The sequence below is a fragment of the Suillus subaureus genome (assembly GCF_016647635.1).
Source record: "Suillus subaureus strain MN1 chromosome Unknown BJ212scaffold_17, whole genome shotgun sequence".
In the NCBI taxonomy this organism is placed as follows: Eukaryota; Fungi; Basidiomycota; class Agaricomycetes; order Boletales; family Suillaceae; genus Suillus; species Suillus subaureus.
In genome coordinates this window covers 539,396-555,928 of record NW_024538573.1, presented here as the reverse complement: position 1 = coordinate 555,928, position 16,533 = coordinate 539,396, and the positions used below count along the sequence as shown (strand labels likewise).

Below are 16,533 nucleotides of genomic sequence, written 5' to 3'. Positions count from 1 at the left end.
GTGTCTTATGTAATTCAAGTACCACTTGCGATTTGTTCACTGTTGTTGCCCTTAGCTTCATCATCTTCCCCTGGTCCCGTAGCCATGATTCTCCGGCACTTCATACCCCAGTCATTACCTTTCAACCTGTTGTCCTTACTTTTGTTATTATCTTACACGGTTCTTGTAACGGCAGAAGACTTTGATTGCCATGTGACGACTGGAGGGTTGAAATGGGACCTTACGCCGCTGGAGGGCTCGCACACGCTGTTCAGAACACGAGACTCGCCGCCCACGACTATGGAAGATGAACTCATATTCAATTTGTGTAACGACTTGAAACCAATAAATGGTGTGCCGGACGACGAACAGGCAAGTTCAATTCATGATAACTCGACCCTGTCGATGTTAATGTGAACCCGCAGTGCCAGCCTGGGACAAGGGCATGTTTGAGGAAGACGAACAAGAAGCCCGAGAGTGCAGACCGGGTGATTGCTGTCATACCTGTCGCGTCGACGTCAACCCTTGAGCCAGAATATTCACAGCTTGATTGTATGTGGAGCTTCTGTCTGATTTTTGTTATGCATACTCAACACATGTAACAGCACCGAAAGGACTCTCCTTGACATTTCATGGATTTCCATACCCCAACTCTGGAGACTCCCAGTCTATCGAATTCTCTCTCTTCTGCGCCGACGATGCAGACCCTAAAGCAGATCCCAAATTTGTCTCATATGAGAACGGAAAAGTACGTGTCGATTGGAATACACCCTCAGCGTGTGGTTTTTCGGATGACCAGCCTCCGCCACAATCCCCACCACAAGAGGATGACGACACGCCTGCGGATAGAGGTGGTGGAGAGAGCGGCGAGAAACCAGCGAAGAGGGGCAGTGGACTTGGATTCTTCTTCCTTGTGTGAGTGATATAGTGTTGATACATAAGGAACGTGGCTGACCTTATTCTCTAGCCTCCTTCTAGCATTTTCAGCGTACTTCATGCTAGGTGCATACTACAACTATTCCACATATGGTGCCCGCGGCGTGGATCTTATACCGTGAGTGCATCACAGTTCTGTTTCTGGAGTACGGCCTAATACCTGCGTAGACATCGAGATTTCTGGCGCGAAGTGCCATACATGTTGCAAGACGTTGTATCTCATTTATGTTCAACGGTTCGACCACAGCGATCGACTCGTGGAGGGTACATTGCCGTATGATGACCACGTTCTGTTCCTGGGACCATGTTTCTATTCAAGCGTTTCAGATATAAAGCTGGTATATGCATATTGACTTAATTACCCTAACGCCTTTACACCGTTAAACTACGCTGGGAACAGAATGGAGGTACGAGGTGAATGAAGATGTAACTTTCTTTGAAATCGATCCAGATGAAAATTACAAAGTTCAGTTAATTAGCAATGCTGCTGTGAACAGGCACAACCAATCCGTCGTGTCACCCCTCAGCGGTTTTCAATCAAACCTCCGCTGTAACGCCACTGACATTGAGACCTGTTATAGCTCAAGCGCCTGTTTTGGGGCTGGTGGGCCCAGCTGCCCCTCGGACGCGTACTCACGGTCCGCAGGTATTTGTTGCCGCTTGAGCCATTGATCAGGCACTGGAAGTCATCGGTAGATTTCTGGGTCTGGCTACCGCTATTATCCCTCACTTCTGAAGTTCCGTCATGCTCACCAATTGATGGAACCATTTTCAGTGATTGGCGCAGGACATGATGAGTACTAAATGTTTGTTCTGCCAGTAGGTCTAGTTGCTACTATGACGAATAACTCAGGCGTCTCAAAAGATAATAATGTTGGTCAATATGACTCACGACCAACGTTCTAGCGAAACGAAAATTCATTCCACTCGGTTCACCGACTGCTTCAGAATTGAAAAACGAATCATATACGTGATACAAATACATTGCATTGGGGGTTGTAAAGGTACAAGTGTCCTGGTACGCGTGACTAGTCCGTTCCGGTAGATCGAAAACAATGCAGTGGGAGATATAGCAAGATAGCGATAAAAATGTGAGTAGGGGATAGATATGCAGAAGTGAGTTGTGATGATACAGAGTGAAGTAAGAACTGGCAGTGACGAAGTCCAATTGTAGTCCATGATAGCGATAAACATGTGAGTAGGGTGTGGGTTATGCAAACGTGAGTGAGTCATGATGGCAACGATAATACAGAGCAAAGGAAGAGTTGACAGTGATGAAGTCCAATTGTAGTCCGTTGGAGGCGAGTCCGATGCGTTAAAAGATGACACGTGACAAGCCAATGCGACCCGTGCAGGGCGAGAATCAAACATTCTGGGAGAAGTGGATATTCCAGCTATCCGAGCCATCTCGAGCTCTAGTGAGGCCAACAAAAAAGATTTTTGGGCCCAAAAAGTCCAAACGTTTTACACCCAGCGCATGTTCGCGCTGGTCTGCACGGGTTCTAGCCCTGAAAGAATCGATAGCGGCATTAACCGCATGAGAAGGTCTGTGCATTTGCATCTCGTGTGATGTAACACCTCGGTTGAGGGTTTCCCGTATCTTGAGCAGGACATCATTTACGGTGATGCCGTGAGGGTTTATAACTTCTATCACCCAAGCGGGAAGCTCAGACATAATAATGGTCATACGAGAGACTTGCGGTTGTACCGCAAACTCCCAAATCCTGGCAGGCGGACAGTCTGGTCGCAGTTGCACACGTGCCAAGTCTAGCGTGATGTTAAACATTATATTTGGGCCACGACTCAAGAGGGGGTGCAAGACTATCATGGAAGAGTTGGTCGTGGAAGAATATTGGTCTAAGAAGTAACAGATATGAGATTTGCGCAACATGAGAATGAAAAGAAGAGACACATACACGACACAGGGGGTTGATGCAAGTGTGCATTAGGGTGCGGGAGGGAAACCGTATGGAGGTGGGGTGCGTATGTCATTGATATCGGGAGCGATACTGGATGTAGGTGAGGTGTGCTTGGGGCCGGCGCCGGGGATGCCGGGGATGTTGATGATGTTGACCCCCAAGACTTGTGGCTGTGTGAAGAGGAAGAGGAACCCATACGGTAGTGCATCGTTATAGAGGAAAGTTAGGAGAGGCGGATAATGACTCGACCACCATCTTACACCGTCTTTTATAACGTACCGGGGAGCGTCGTCGGGAAGTTACTTGAGCGCTTACGTTTGTCATCGTGAGTAGGAGAGCGATGAATACGGAAGTTATGGGCGGGAGTCGACAGCGAATACCATCCATATATGGTCACAATTCAACGTTAGACGCCAAATCACTGATGGCGTTGGGCGGGGTTTCCAAATTTGGATAGGGGCGGGAGTCTTGGCGGAGCAACTATACCATATAAGGCAGGCGTCGGGGAAATTGTGCGCTGATGGCGGTCTCACGAGACACTGTTATCGATGGCATCGATAAGTCTTGGGCGTCAGAGCTTATACATCCTCCGCCGATATCACCCCTAAACTAACATGTTCCAATTAATGTTGAACACATTTTCCAGAAATTCACTAAATTAAATTAAACTGTGTAACTTAATCTTACTTCACACAGGCATTCAAAAACACTTCTTCCTGGTTCCAGCCACCAATGAACGCGTTTTTTTTTCAGTACTGCTATAATATAACTCAATCATATGCATCAACCTCTAGAAGCTTCGAGCCCGCTGAATGGCGCAAGCGCACGAGACCGATCTTGATACGGTCAATTCGGCAACTAGTACGGTAATGACATTAGCTTATCCTGCGGGCGTATAAAATTTTGACGCATGTTGTATATCAGTGTCTGTTGACGGGTCAGATAACGGTCCATTACGAGGACAAGACAGTGTAGTCCACACCAAAGGCCGGACTGCACGACCCTCTTGCTTCCTTTTGTCAACGGCCCACCAAATCAAATTGCTACAAAGTTATTCCTGCGATTCATGTCCTTGCCCTTAGTCAAACCTTAAAAGTCTTCTGCGAGCTTTTAGGATTCGACTGCTAAAGAAGGAGGACTGCATGACACAGTTCAGCGCCTTGTATTCGGGAATAGCATCTATCTACCTATGAGAATGCATGCTTGTCATTTTCGAATGGAGATCTGTTCCCGAGGCTTTGGTGCTTTCAAACTCTTCAAACTTTAAAGAATGATCAAGGTTCAAACTTCACTCAATCTAAGAGCGTAATCCGAGCTCCGCCTCGCCCATACAGCTCGGAACTCGCAGCTTGTCCGAGTCCACATCTGCGTCAATGACGGGCATACAATTTCAATGCGTGTATGATGGCTTTGGACCCTGAGGTAATGTATTTTTGTCTGCTCGACAGTGTAGCGCATCACAGCGCTCGATAGTCTCCTGGGGATTCTGGAAGGATGGATACCCTAGTTCAGAGTCTTGTCCGGATATTCAGGCGGCTTGGACTGGTTGAAACAAGATTGCAGGACTCAGGAGTACTTTATCACGTGCTCGTCGTAACATGGATTGCGGAACTGATATGTCGCATCTTCACTGACTATCACCATGGCGCATATAGTCAACGCAAATCCAGCAGACGACGACGAACTTGATAATGATCCAGGAGCATATATTGTTAGGTTTGGCAAACACGCTGGCAAACAGCTCGATTCCATCCCCACTGACTACAGGCTGTGGGCAACAGCAGCCGAATGTCAACATTTCCACTGGGTGAGAACTCAGTATAGTAGATATGACTGTCACTGAGAATAATTGCAGTATGCGGAATTCAAAGAGGCCAATGATTGATATGAAGAACAACTTCTTCTCCAAACCTCTGAAGCCTACATTTTGTCGTTCGGAAAGCATAAAAACAAAAGACTCGACGAAGTACCAGAAGATTACATTTGGTCGGTTATTCGCCCCTCATTTTCTAATAATACCTGGGTAAGCCGATTCTCTCAAGATGTCATGTTCACGTCTATATATATCGTTGTCGCAGTACCAAAGCCTGGTGAAGGCACACCGTCGTTACCTGGACAAGGTATACCAAAAAAAATCACCAGGCTCAGTTTATATCTGGTTTGGTAGGCAGTACCGGGGTTACACGCTCAGTTTTGCCTACGAGCAGGCGTGGTTTCATTAATTTTTGTCTGAGAACGGAGCATAGCAATTTTAAGTGGGTGAGTTGCGGTTTTTCCAGCGGCGCCCAACACTTAATAATCACTCCTATCCCTAGTATCACAAGTTCGAAGACCTAGTCCGGAGGTACAAGGCGCATCTCGCGACCCACCGACGGCCACACCGCAGAAGAAAACCGGCGAATGTGCAAAATCCCGCAGGGGAACTTCTGGGATCATGGGACGACCGTGGTTCTGTGGAGCCAGGTGGTAGCTATATGCGGGACGGCTTTGTCGTCAATGACGGTGAGGGGGAAGACGAATACGAAGATTCCCAAGAGGAAGGTAGCGGTTCCGAATCGGACAATAGCAATGACGACTGCGGATTCGACGATGATTTTCAGGGTGAAGAGGTGTATGATGATTCTGAAGTCAATACAGCCGACAACCTAGACGGATCAAGTCCACAGATAGAACGGTCCTCTCGCACGTGTGTGGGTGTCTCTCAAACCTCGGACTCGGACTCGGATTCAGATGATGATACGTTTCTGGACGAATTGCCCAAGAAGATCAGGGCGAAACGTGTTTCGGGGAAAAGAAAGGCAGAGGTAGTGTCCTCGCCCAGCCTCAAAAGAAGCCATTAATGTGAAACTGAGGGCAGTGATGATGATATCGCTGCTCAGCCCTCACGAAAACGCCGCAAATGTGCTGATCATTCTATGAGCTGTTTACGCATTTTCTCAAGTGCCATGATGACAGGTCCCCGCCTAGTCCATGATAGGCCTACCCAGAATGATTTCCACTCTGGTGCAGAGCCCGTTGCTTCAACTTCGCATCTTGATGAACAAGAATCTCCCTATCAACTCTCTCGCTCTGAGTCGTCTCAGGAATCCTCTGCAAGTTCAAGCACAGCCAATGGATCGCAAATTGAAGATGAGTCTTCACAAGCGACAACGAGAAGTTATCGGATGATGGTTTTAACCTTCCTCCCTCACTCTTGGGAAGCTATTATCGTCCGTTTCTGCATGTAATTACTGACTCCTATTACCAGGAGATGTCTTAGCGGAGCTTGATAGCATACAGGCACTGTTCGCGTTGAACTGTGATGATAATATTCATCTGAGCTGCGATGTAGTATGAGGCCGCCTTTCATTTCCGAGCTCAGAAGTTACGTGAAAGCAGTGCGAAAATCTTGACCACTGCCACTTTCATCGTAATCTGATGGAGTGATGGTCTTCATCAGCTTCTACCACCTAGTAGATGCTGTCACGGCTAAGCCCCAGACTGCAGGAGTTATCTATTTTACATAACTTTTTCTTTGCAAGCTTCTCTGTTTCAAATCTTAAGTGAGTTCGCCGTGATACGCCCTCCATAGACCGCGCCTTGTATGTATTGTATTGTATTCGTACTAACCAAACACAAACTGTGATGACTTATGGGTCTAGGAGAGACACTGATGTGTGCGAGGGTGACAACTAGGGTGCAACTTGTTCATTGCGCCACTGTGTTATACCAGTCTCAGTAAAGTGTAAAAACTTCGTAACTACTAGCGCTCGTTTTCAATTTTGGGTAAACTTGTGTTGATACGATCGCATGGATGGTTGGCTCAGCACAAGAATCATCGAAGAACGAGATACAACAATTAGTTGAGATTTAACCCCAGCTGCGGGGAGATCCTTGTTCGAGTTGCTGTGAAAACAAGAGTACAAGTCTGATGACGAGTTCTGAATTGAATCATCATGCCGCTGATAAATCACATGCACGGCTCAAGTGAAGGCAGTGAAAGTCTGTGAAAGTACAAGTTTCGGGGTTGATACTTCGGAAAGGCTCGTATGGGACTTCTGATCGGACAATGTGGACGGCACCAGTACTTGCGAATGTGGATGCTTGGCGGTCCACTGGCAGAATCCCAGTCAAAACAAAAATATGTGTGATGACTGACAGTTTCTGCCCCTGGGCCCTGAGGATGACCTGGACGACTAGGTTCCAAGTGGGGTCAATGCTCAGCGCTCAGCGCTCAGAAGCCTGTGTGGCACCAAAAAGGATATGAGATCGGACCGACATATCATGATGACAACGAGCGCTATGTGGCTGATTGCGCTGATCATTCTACGATTAAGACGCGATGATTCGGCTACATAGATACTAAATAAAGATGAGAGACAGCATGGGTCTTACCTACGGCACCTAGGATTATCAAGATGAGCCCTCAGAAAAAATAATAATACCTGTTGGGGAATAGAGAAGAGGAAGCAGACCTCGAGGCCCCGACGTTACGGCGGAGGCAAGTACGATAAGGAGTTGTGTGATCAATCATGATGATGCGGCTATACTGAAATTATCAACTGATTAGATGTTCGACAGTCCATAGATGGGATCCTTTGATGAAACCATCTCTTCATCCGGGTTACAGCTGCCTAAAACATTTGTTCCCGTGCACGCGCTTGGTTAGAAGCCTTGTCTAGTGGACTGTACCACTTGTAAACCTTCTATGGCCTCCGTTGTGCCGACTTTCATGAAGCGCCCTTTACCCTAAAATTGCCGTGTACGTATTATATCCTTCACGTATATATAAACTTCCCATCCGAGAAATCAGCCTCGTGCCCTCTTTATCGGTACACTCGTTCTTTGCTCCCACATATTCTTTTTTCCGCCAGCGATACCTCCATCCCGAGTCCCTAAACAATGCCTGCTGAGAGATCCCGGGGCTCATTGAAGCGCGAGTCTTCAGATGGTATGTGTAACATTCATTGCATAAATACACTTGTAGATGCTGATGGTGGCTTACTCTAACTTAGTAGGCGCTCAATTAACTTGGACCCTTCCTCTTGAGCCTGCGTCTCCTCAGAGCATTGCCTTCGCACCGAACGTAACACCTATAACTTTCAACGAACCACTTCTCAACGTTGAAACTACCTTTGAACCCGTGCTCTTTCCCACTCCTACCGGGGAATGTTCCTCTCGCCGGCCTACGCATAGCAAAAAGCGGCCCGACGATCATATCCCCCGTCCTCCTAATGCCTTCATCCTCTTCCGCTCGTCCTTCATCAAAAGCCAGCACGTATCCACAGGAGTGGAAACTAACCACAGCACGCTTTCAAAGATAATCGGTCTTACGTGGCAGAATATGCCTCATGACGAGCGTCAGATCTGGCACGCAAAGGCAAAGAAGGCATTGGAGGATCACAGGCGGAAGTGGCCGCAGTATGCTTTCCGTCCTTCCCATACAAAAGCGAAGGGTGGGACCGAGAAGCGGAAAGTTCGGGAAGTCGAGCCGAAGGACATGAAGCGTTGCGCGAAAATTGCTGAGCTCCTTGTAGAGGGCAAGAAGGGCCAGGAGCTCGAAGACGCAATTCAAGAATTCGACCGCACACATGTCCCTGAGGTTGTTACGCGCTTCGAGGCTCCCATGACCGCTCGAGCATATCGCCGATCTTCATCCGCTCCCATTGACAACTCGGAAACGAAGAAGCCATTCCTTTTATCCTCACCTGCGCCCCGTCGTGTACGTGCTACAAGTAGCCATCCGTCCCTCTCGTCAACACGGAACTCTCAGTGGGATGACCTTCCGCCAAGATCCGATAGTTTGGCGTCAGAGCGCTGTATCGATGTCTCGGCATCGTCATCATTTATTTCATCAGATTATTCTTTCCCTGCGAAACCGCAACCTTCATTGGTGAGTTGTCCGGACTGTTCGGCTCTTTTCTGCTAACATTTTTTTTTCTGTAGGAATTTGATCCTTTCATGTTTGACGTAGCGTTTGGCAATTCGATAGCGTCCGCGGGCCAAACTTTCCCTGATTTTTCTCCTTCACCGTGCGAGACGCGGGTTCAAACACCTTCATTAGTTATCGATACTACACTGGGCAGCTCAGCCTGGTCGCAAGCTTCATCGCCCTATTGTAACTCTCCAGCCACACCTCATTTCCCCATCGATCCTTCATCTTTCGATACATTGTGCGCGGAAGGCGACGATCCATATATGACTGGTTCATTTTCGTTCAACAACTCCTATCCCCTTCCTAGCCATGGAGGATTCCCAGACGCTTTCAACGCATTTGGTCACCCCGCAAATTTGGACCCATCGTCGTTCTCGAACGAAGATTTCTTCTCGAAAACCCAATTTTCCGTGTTCGAGCCAGAGAAATTGGAGCTTGCCAGCGTGGATATGGAATTTTCCGCGTTCATGTCGTCATTATCCGCCTTCTGATCGCGAATGCACTATTTTCCCTTGGTTCCCATTAAGAATCCAACCGATGTATTTTTACTGACAAACGCGGAACTTTCAGTGTAACAACTTGTAACAACTCATCAACCCTTCTCATCTCATTTTGCGATACATACTTCCATACTTCCGTCATACCCACTTGGCTTTGTGTATAGTTATACATATCTATATGTACTTAGAACGCTTCTCCTTGCCAGCGCAACAGAGAATTTTCATAGGTTGCTGCGATTAGTCTAGCTTGAAGGATCATGGTTAATGTCTCACGAGGACTTCACGGTGAAATGACGGCAGTCAACACCTGACCTTTCATATCGGGTTATGGTACATGCTAGCATAAATCGTAATAATCGTAAGAGATCGCAAGATTCCCGTTCGCATGAGGCAAGTGCAGAATGGAAGATAGGGCACGTGTGTTTTAAACTCTTGAGATCACGAGGTCCCCGACGAGGATGGGAAAAGGCTGAAAAGAGGGTAGCACCGGTTTATTTCCTCGCGCTACTACCGAACTCGGACCTGCTCGGGCGGCTTGGGAGCGAGGGTTTATATTGGGCGCGATCACCGGGGGGAAATAAAGGTCACATTATATCGACCGAGTGTGCTGGGCGCTGAGCAGACTATATGGTGCGAGAAGTGAGGATCACTGTGCGATGTGGATTCAGCAGAGGAAAACCCGTAGCGATAAGAAGCAGCTGATCAGCGCATGGTGCATTCGAAGACATGAACGCTGCCGAACAACGGTGTTCATTCATCGCGACCGCCACTATTACATCGCATTTCGTAAGATCAGTTATCATGATATGGCAGATCGGAAATCGATGTGTAGCGCGTTGCACATGACACATGTGCTTCAAGATTAAGTTCTACGAACTTTGCTTCAAAATTTGAATTCAGAATTTCAAGGTCTCTGTAGGGGACAGAACTTGTTAGATCCCGCGGGGACAGGGACACAGGAGTCTTCGTACCTTGTACCTTGTATTCCATCTGAGGATATTTTGGTTCCTTACCCGACTGGTGATCGTCATCGAGGGCTGTCAGAGGAGAATATGTTCACCATGGAAACACCACGAGTTCACACAACGCCAGTCCTAGCTGTCTCCTGGCTTGGGCTGAGCCAGTAAGCGCGTGCACAGGTTTGAAATGACTTAGACAGGTTGTTCGTAGGCCAATTCCAAAGAGTGATTCAGAGCGATATGCATTGAATACGATAGTTCTTAGCGCATCCCGGGATGTTGCGAAAGTGAGTTTGCTGCATCTGGGAATTGCTCGCTCGCTAGCGTTATATATAGATGCGGTAAGGATTGAGGCTCCCGCACTAGTGTTGGAGAAGGCGAAAGACTCAGGCAAGGTACATACCTCTGGATTAGGACAGATTGGAGGAGATCCGCGCCGCATAACCCAAGCTTCCATTCTTTACTTACCGTGAAGCGCATGTTCAAGTTGGAACTCGGACCCTATCCCACCAATTTTCCAGGACCTGGAGCAAGTGTTACAGCAATGTTCAAACCCTGTTTTTTTTTCAAGATAATGAAGTCACTTTCCTAGCAGATGTGCTCGGTTATGGTCTTCCTTGCATCCGAGCAAGGCGTTGGTTCTGGACTCGGAGATGCCATGATTGGCACCCAGTTCGTCACAATCCTGCTCGTACGAGATCCATGATAGATAGTCGATACTCGGTAGGCCCGACAATTATTAATTACCCTTGATTGATTTCTGTTCAAGGACTCCCATGAACAATCGGATACAAGTTGAAGCGTCACGGCACGGCCAGAATGATCATCCTGTGAGACGCCAGTACTCTTGTGGCGTACGTAGGCGTCGAATGCAACGTCGGCAACCAAATATAGTAGGTGCAGTATTCAAATATTTACCCACAACCCGACCGCGGGCCCCCACGCTCGCGCTCGTTGAACGTTGAACCTTGCAACTTTAAGTGCCTCCGCTCTTCCAGCTTCCCCGGCCATGTACCAGTACAACGACGACAAATTTCTTAAGGTGTGTTGTTCCTCAGCTGAAGTCTGCAACCTTTGAATTTGTGAATCGAACTCAAAATTCTGGGACATGAGAAACACAACACTCTACAGAAATGACGGCATCTTCCTCCTCGCCGGTCATGGCCAAAGAAAGTCTTTGTGTTGTTCTGGTATACAATTGTCGCGAAAGCGTTCTTCATGGGGGAACATCATATCATGTTGCGAGTTTGATCATTACTCTCGGTGATTAACAAGGTGGAGTGGTCAGGAGCTTCCGCATCTCGTGTGTTGAGCACATGCTCACTGCCAGGCCTGAATAAATTAACTATTCTGGCGCTGCTGTTGCTATATTCATCTGGACATTTTTCCTGTCGCACTGGGGGCAAGGCGTAACTGTGTACTTAGTTGCAACTGACTAGGCCACTATATGTCCATCCGTCCGTGCAGCTTTTCGCCTGCGGCGCCGTAGGCGAGATGGATCTTGGAGCATCATCCCCTTGTATTTGGTGAGCCTTGTCTATTCCTGTCTATTTTCTCCTCAGCACATGGTCCGACAGTTACATCGAGATCCGTCGGGTCTTCTCACCAAGCATTAGTAACTGTAAACGAGAGGTTGGATTGGATTTGTCTCCTTGAGATGCTGCCGCATCAAGCTCTCGTACCTCTTCCTCCACGAATTAAAAGCAACTATCGGAATGTATGTTGTTCCGACGATTTAAGATGCTTGACGGAGTTAACACCATCTCACCAGCCCCTGGTATGACGTCTTTTTTTTTAAAAAAAAAAAAGCGAAACGTAGAGAACGCCGGGGACGAAGAAAATAGCAGCCGAAAATCCAGATATTGTAATATTTGAGTGCGCTTGACATGCTCACACCTAGATTGTAGATATCATGAGCCCTCTGAATCTTCAAGCATCATCCCGTCGAATTCCTCTAATAATTCCTCCAGTTTCACTGCGGGGAAGTCAGCTTCATCCTCTGCATCCTGTTCGTCTGCATTTGCCACACTGGTAGTGTTGCTCGTGTCCATTTCATCAACGTCCATTCCATATTGGCCTCCTTTCTTCCGTGCTCCATCAGTGGCATCACGCATTTTTGTATCCTTGGCCGCGTAGAGATTGACCGTCCCGCGTAGCTCAGGATCTTCTTCAAGGTCCCGCAAAAACAGCTCATAATCCTCTTCCACTTTCTTTTGATCTCGTCCGCCCATACGTCCAACAACACCCCGCCCGGCCCCAGTTTCGCCCTCCTCCCCAGCTTCCTTCGCAATACTCCTGAGCTTCCAATTTCTCGTCTTATTTTTCTTTCTGCGGTTCGGGTACGTTTTCTTCACGAGTATTATATCCGGGATACGAGATGAAGGAAGGGATGAGAAGTCGTCTGAGTTGAAGTTGGCATTGCTGAGATGATACCCCAGCGCAGTGTCGCCGGGCTGCAGGATAGCGCCTAGATGTGTCCGCGTGTGGAAGATCTGAGTTGACACACTAGAGCTCTCATGATCCATGATCGCGTCTTGGTCACTGTAGGATCCATGTGATTTGAATGCGCCCGACATTGCTACCTGCGCGTCGGCGGAGACCCATTTGCCACGGACGGCGCCTGAGGGCTCGACGTCCAAGATCGTAAACTCGACCAGGTCTGTCACCGTCGCCAGAGAGGCGAAGGGCGCCCTCCAGTAAATCTGCGCTGATATCTCACAAGTTTGCAGTGTTGCAGGATCTAAAAGCTGGAAAGAGTTGCCGACCCGAGTACAAATAGTAAGCGGGCTTATGTTGCTCAGCTGCCGGGCCTGTTTTGGAGGAATGCAGACAAGGTCATCCTTGCAAATCGGGACAATCTCGACAGAGTAGGTAAACTTATAGTTTGCGGTGCCCGAGTGAGTGTCTGTAGAGAGCAACTGCTCAGAACCCTTCGATCTGCATGTCATGAGAACTAAAATACGAGCCGTCAGTGACGCAGCTTACCGTACTGGAACAACTCCTGCTAAGAATTCGACCATCTTGATCGCATGACTTCGTTGACTGTAGAAGAAGTCGAGGCCATCTCTGACCTCTTTGACGGATATCGTATCCTTCTGTGTCCCGTGCTTCAAAATCAGCTGCTCGAGGTATAAAAATGTTCGTTTGTGGGAGACTTTCTGTCGCACTTGTACAAGTGCTTTCCACGTATTTTTCGCCGCAAGCTTAGTGCAGTCAGGGCATTGTCCGTGCTGGACAAGATATTCGATCTCAAAGATTTGCTCCAGTATTGTTGATGTCAGAACCTGATGGACGTGAGCAACATATATCATTCTCAAATAGACGTGCGTACCTCCTTCTGAATCGTCAATGAGACTCGCAGTCGCTTCGAGTGAGGCTCCGTCCATATGAAGTGAGCTTCCGTCAACCGCACTTTATTCAAGCCCTTGAGCCTCTTCAGACAGATCGCCAGTAATTCTTGGGATTCTGGTCGAGCGAGGGTCCAAGATTGAGGAGGCGATAGAAACCGCTCGCAATTTCTACAAAACGAGACCGAGGCTGATCATCGTGATCAGTACCGTCCATCATGCTGCTCAAAAAGTTCGCGACAACACACACTGCTTTGGTATGCCCTCGGTTATGTCTACGCTATATACATGTGAGCACTCCAAATCATGATCCTGCGTCATCTAATGATACTCACGTATTTCGAAGACATGCTACACATAAATTGGCAGAATTTGGGACAATCGGTGTTCCTGATGATGGGAGTCAGCAAAGCAAATGTTTCAAGATCTAGGACTTACCACAATCAGCGCAGAGTACACGATGAACAGCGGGTCCTGGAACAAATTCCATCTTCACGAGATGGTGTGTACTAAAAGTCAGCAGATAACTTATGATCGCGCTTACCTGACTCGGATCTGGATTTTTCAGTTAGCTATGACATTACTAATGTGTCACATTTTTATCTCCTTCAAGTTGTCGAGTAATCTCGCCTGAACCCACTTAAGGGCGAGGATTTGCTCTCCCAATTTCTTTATCCGAGTCCCCTTGCAGATTGTCTGTTCAAACGTTCACAATTAGACTGCTTCCTTCGCAGGAATATTGCAACATGTACAAGTCATTGTACTACGAGAAACACATTAATACTTCAATTTCTTTAATTTTAAAAATGGAGGCATTTATTATATAATCTGTACGGTATCGCGTCGCGATCAATATTGGTTGACGCGAACCTTTTGCTCCGAGTCCTTTACTAGTCGCGTGTTCCAGTCATCTCTTTAACCCTCTGAGCCCTCAGTTTAGTGTTTAACGTTTTTATCTGATCCACTTGATGGGGAAATCGTATGTAGTGGTCGTGGGTTTGAAGCCAGGTATATATCCCAATTGGTAGGTTGAAATCCCTATTCTCATAAAGTCGATGCGTCGACGCAATCATACGTTGGCGCATGCCAATTCCTTATGAATTTGTGAAGCTTATACGCTCTTCAGGATAGAATGCAGTGGACAAATCAAACATGTTCCACGCGCTGTTTATCAAAGCTTTGATACGTACGAGGAAGCTCTTGCAGTATGGCATGGAGCCTTGCAAAGGGGTGAAGTGGAGGCTGTCCGGCCAAATCCAAGAGCTGGGTCAGCTTCTGCCACTAGAATCAAGAATGAGATGGATGGTAACATGTACCAGCCGGTAACTCCGAGCAGGATGGATCGCATCGGCGATGCTCGTACTGTGCAGTTACCCCAGACGCCATGGGATGATGTGTCCTTACTGCATTCCCCACGCGAAGCGTTGCCGGCAGAACCGCCAACTGGGGTGACTCAGTACGTGGACCTGCCAGACGATCCTTGGCTTCAGCCAAAAAGAGGGTTGTCACCCCAAGTCACCGTGGAGGATACATCGTACACATCTTCAAGTTCTTGCGTAAACGATGTGTCGCATTTACTGATGAGACCCCGCCCCACTCATATAAGAAGGGTCGAGACTTCCCCCACCTCATCCATGATGTCCATAGAGGGAATAACATCCCCTCGAGATTTACGTCGACAAGCGACTGCTCCTGCGTCATTCGAGACGGGAGCGCGGTACCCCACTCTTGAAGAGATATACAAAGGTCAGGAATTGGATCCTCGCGTCATGATTCCGCCTTCAAGAACATTTGATCCTGCAAATATCAAACCTCGTCCAGGGGCTGTTTCTGCTCGCAGAAAGAATGACCAGATGGATACAGAATCGACGAGTCGTCGTTATTCTACAACGCATCTTGTGCAAGATCGTCTGTCAGCCGACGATTATCCAGAAGATGACGGACAATCTATTTCCTCTCTCAGCCCACGACACCGAGTTGCCAACAAAGGAAAGAGTCGAGCACCCGCAGATGCTGCAACTGAAGCACTATGCGCATCCGGTTATGTTTCCTCCAACAATCGGTATTCGCTCTCACAATACCCCTACCATGTTCAAGAAGTCTACTCGCCTGATAGGCCTGAACAGCGCAGCATTGTTGTCGTGCACTGTCCGCCAGGGAATGGCTGCTGCCATAGGCACTGTGAAAGTGCGTCTGCCTGTGCCGCAGTAATAAATGAACGGGTTCAATCGCACTACGCCGACGTTGGAGTCTCTCCCATTATATCAAGTGTGAGCTCGGCTCGCACAAAATCCGATGTACAAGACCCTGGAGCGCGGGTCTCTGATGCCTCAAGTAGGCGGGGGTTCCATTCTTTTTTAGGATTTTCCTCCTTGCCTCAAGTTTCACATAGCGGTTACGCTGTCGAATCGGACGTCCGTTCTCCATTTGCACGGGGTACGAGAGTCCCATCAGGCCTGTCCGAGTAAGTGGCCGCTCTATGGTATCACCTTTTCGCCGAGGTGCGACCGTGTGCCCGCAGTCAATACGCTAGATCATTCCTTTCTTATCACCCATTTGGGACACTTGTAATTGATCGATGCCCATTGCTCATCAATTCTTCGTCTAGACTGTCGATATTCGGACGACCATCCCCTACGATGCAGGGATCGCCAATGAGGGACAGGCACCGCAGCGTGGTGATCGGTTGAGCATGATATGAAGATCAATTCAAGTCTTGTCCATCAGAAGGTGATCGTTGTTTTGTTGATATAGATTGTTGTTTATGTTGGTCTTGTACTGTTCGAGATACCTGGCTTCAAAAATCTTGATTCCTGATGCCGGCTTGACTGGCATAGTAGTAGGCCTCTCATTGGTACTCGGCTTTAAAGCACACACTTTCTTGGTCAAAAGGCAGAGGGTGCAAGGTTAGCTTTGAACAACATGACATGATGATGGTCGAGAAATTGACAACAAAGATCATCCTAATCACGGGATTTC

General features: G+C 47.9%; 7 protein-coding genes across 7 annotated transcripts; 4 read left to right on the top strand and 3 right to left on the bottom strand.

Annotated features, from left to right (window-relative positions):
- The first annotated feature begins 29 nt into the window (after positions 1-29).
- Positions 30-1,478, top strand: BJ212DRAFT_1356328 (autophagy-related protein 27). The gene is made up of 5 exons (XM_041335703.1): positions 30-351; positions 405-531; positions 585-894; positions 947-1,033; positions 1,084-1,478. The coding sequence occupies exons 1-5, from the start codon at positions 85-87 to the stop codon at positions 1,193-1,195; spliced, it is 903 nt and encodes a 300-aa protein (XP_041192890.1). The 5' UTR covers positions 30-84; the 3' UTR covers positions 1,196-1,478.
- Positions 1,479-2,278: 800 nt separating this feature from the next.
- On the bottom strand, positions 2,279-3,030 carry BJ212DRAFT_1272293 (uncharacterized protein; the record flags this gene model as incomplete). Its single annotated transcript, XM_041331011.1, has 2 exons — positions 2,279-2,736; positions 2,832-3,030. The coding sequence occupies 2 exons, from the start codon at positions 3,028-3,030 to the stop codon at positions 2,279-2,281; spliced, it is 657 nt and encodes a 218-aa protein (XP_041192889.1).
- Positions 3,031-4,476: 1,446 nt separating this feature from the next.
- Positions 4,477-6,252, top strand: BJ212DRAFT_1299916 (uncharacterized protein; the record flags this gene model as incomplete). The annotated part of the gene is made up of 7 exons (XM_041332938.1): positions 4,477-4,641; positions 4,706-4,820; positions 4,913-4,954; positions 5,002-5,093; positions 5,150-5,638; positions 5,714-6,043; positions 6,166-6,252. 7 exons carry the CDS (start codon positions 4,477-4,479, stop codon positions 6,250-6,252), a joined length of 1,320 nt encoding a protein of 439 aa, XP_041192888.1.
- A 1,463-nt stretch (positions 6,253-7,715) lies between these two features.
- BJ212DRAFT_1299915 (uncharacterized protein) lies at positions 7,716-9,239 on the top strand (the record flags this gene model as incomplete). Its single annotated transcript, XM_041332937.1, has 3 exons — positions 7,716-7,764; positions 7,832-8,706; positions 8,760-9,239. The coding sequence occupies 3 exons, from the start codon at positions 7,716-7,718 to the stop codon at positions 9,237-9,239; spliced, it is 1,404 nt and encodes a 467-aa protein (XP_041192887.1).
- A 999-nt stretch (positions 9,240-10,238) lies between these two features.
- Positions 10,239-10,993, bottom strand: BJ212DRAFT_210653 (uncharacterized protein). Its single transcript, XM_041342650.1, has 2 exons — positions 10,955-10,993; positions 10,239-10,892 (listed from the first exon to the last, which is right to left on the bottom strand). Exon 2 carries the CDS (start codon positions 10,662-10,664, stop codon positions 10,305-10,307), a length of 360 nt encoding a protein of 119 aa, XP_041192886.1. The 5' UTR covers positions 10,665-10,892; positions 10,955-10,993; the 3' UTR covers positions 10,239-10,304.
- A 1,106-nt stretch (positions 10,994-12,099) lies between these two features.
- BJ212DRAFT_210586 (NMD3 family-domain-containing protein) lies at positions 12,100-14,364 on the bottom strand. Its single transcript, XM_041342649.1, has 7 exons — positions 14,185-14,364; positions 13,993-14,109; positions 13,890-13,944; positions 13,803-13,834; positions 13,539-13,744; positions 13,193-13,491; positions 12,100-13,144 (listed from the first exon to the last, which is right to left on the bottom strand). Exons 2-7 carry the CDS (start codon positions 14,042-14,044, stop codon positions 12,118-12,120), a joined length of 1,671 nt encoding a protein of 556 aa, XP_041192885.1. The 5' UTR covers positions 14,045-14,109; positions 14,185-14,364; the 3' UTR covers positions 12,100-12,117.
- A 53-nt stretch (positions 14,365-14,417) lies between these two features.
- Positions 14,418-16,527, top strand: BJ212DRAFT_210522 (uncharacterized protein). Its single transcript, XM_041342648.1, has 3 exons — positions 14,418-14,578; positions 14,681-15,300; positions 16,163-16,527. Exons 1-3 carry the CDS (start codon positions 14,523-14,525, stop codon positions 16,210-16,212), a joined length of 726 nt encoding a protein of 241 aa, XP_041192884.1. The 5' UTR covers positions 14,418-14,522; the 3' UTR covers positions 16,213-16,527.
- Positions 16,528-16,533: the final 6 nt, after the last annotated feature.

Bases quoted from the DNA above. Each gene is read 5' to 3' on its own strand.
- BJ212DRAFT_1356328 (XM_041335703.1), top strand. From the start codon at position 85: ATGATTCTCCGGCACTTCATACCCCAGTCATTACCTTTCAACCTGTTG. The intron at 352-404 runs GCAAGTTCAATT...GTGAACCCGCAG, and splicing joins GTGTGCCGGACGACGAACAG to TGCCAGCCTGGGACAAGGGC. The intron at 895-946 runs GTGAGTGATATA...CTTATTCTCTAG, and splicing joins CTTGGATTCTTCTTCCTTGT to CCTCCTTCTAGCATTTTCAG.
- BJ212DRAFT_210653 (XM_041342650.1), bottom strand. From the start codon at position 10,664: ATGGAAGCTTGGGTTATGCGGCGCGGATCTCCTCCAATCTGTCCTAAT.
- BJ212DRAFT_210586 (XM_041342649.1), bottom strand. From the start codon at position 14,044: ATGGAATTTGTTCCAGGACCCGCTGTTCATCGTGTACTCTGCGCTGAT. The intron at 13,745-13,802 runs GTGTGTTGTCGC...CACGATGATCAG, and splicing joins CGAGGGCATACCAAAGCAGT to CCTCGGTCTCGTTTTGTAGA. The intron at 13,492-13,538 runs GTACGCACGTCT...CACGTCCATCAG, and splicing joins CATTGACGATTCAGAAGGAG to GTTCTGACATCAACAATACT.
- BJ212DRAFT_210522 (XM_041342648.1), top strand. From the start codon at position 14,523: ATGGGGAAATCGTATGTAGTGGTCGTGGGTTTGAAGCCAGGTATATAT. The intron at 14,579-14,680 runs GTAGGTTGAAAT...TACGCTCTTCAG, and splicing joins CCAGGTATATATCCCAATTG to GATAGAATGCAGTGGACAAA. The intron at 15,301-16,162 runs GTCAGGAATTGG...TTCTTCGTCTAG, and splicing joins TCTTGAAGAGATATACAAAG to ACTGTCGATATTCGGACGAC.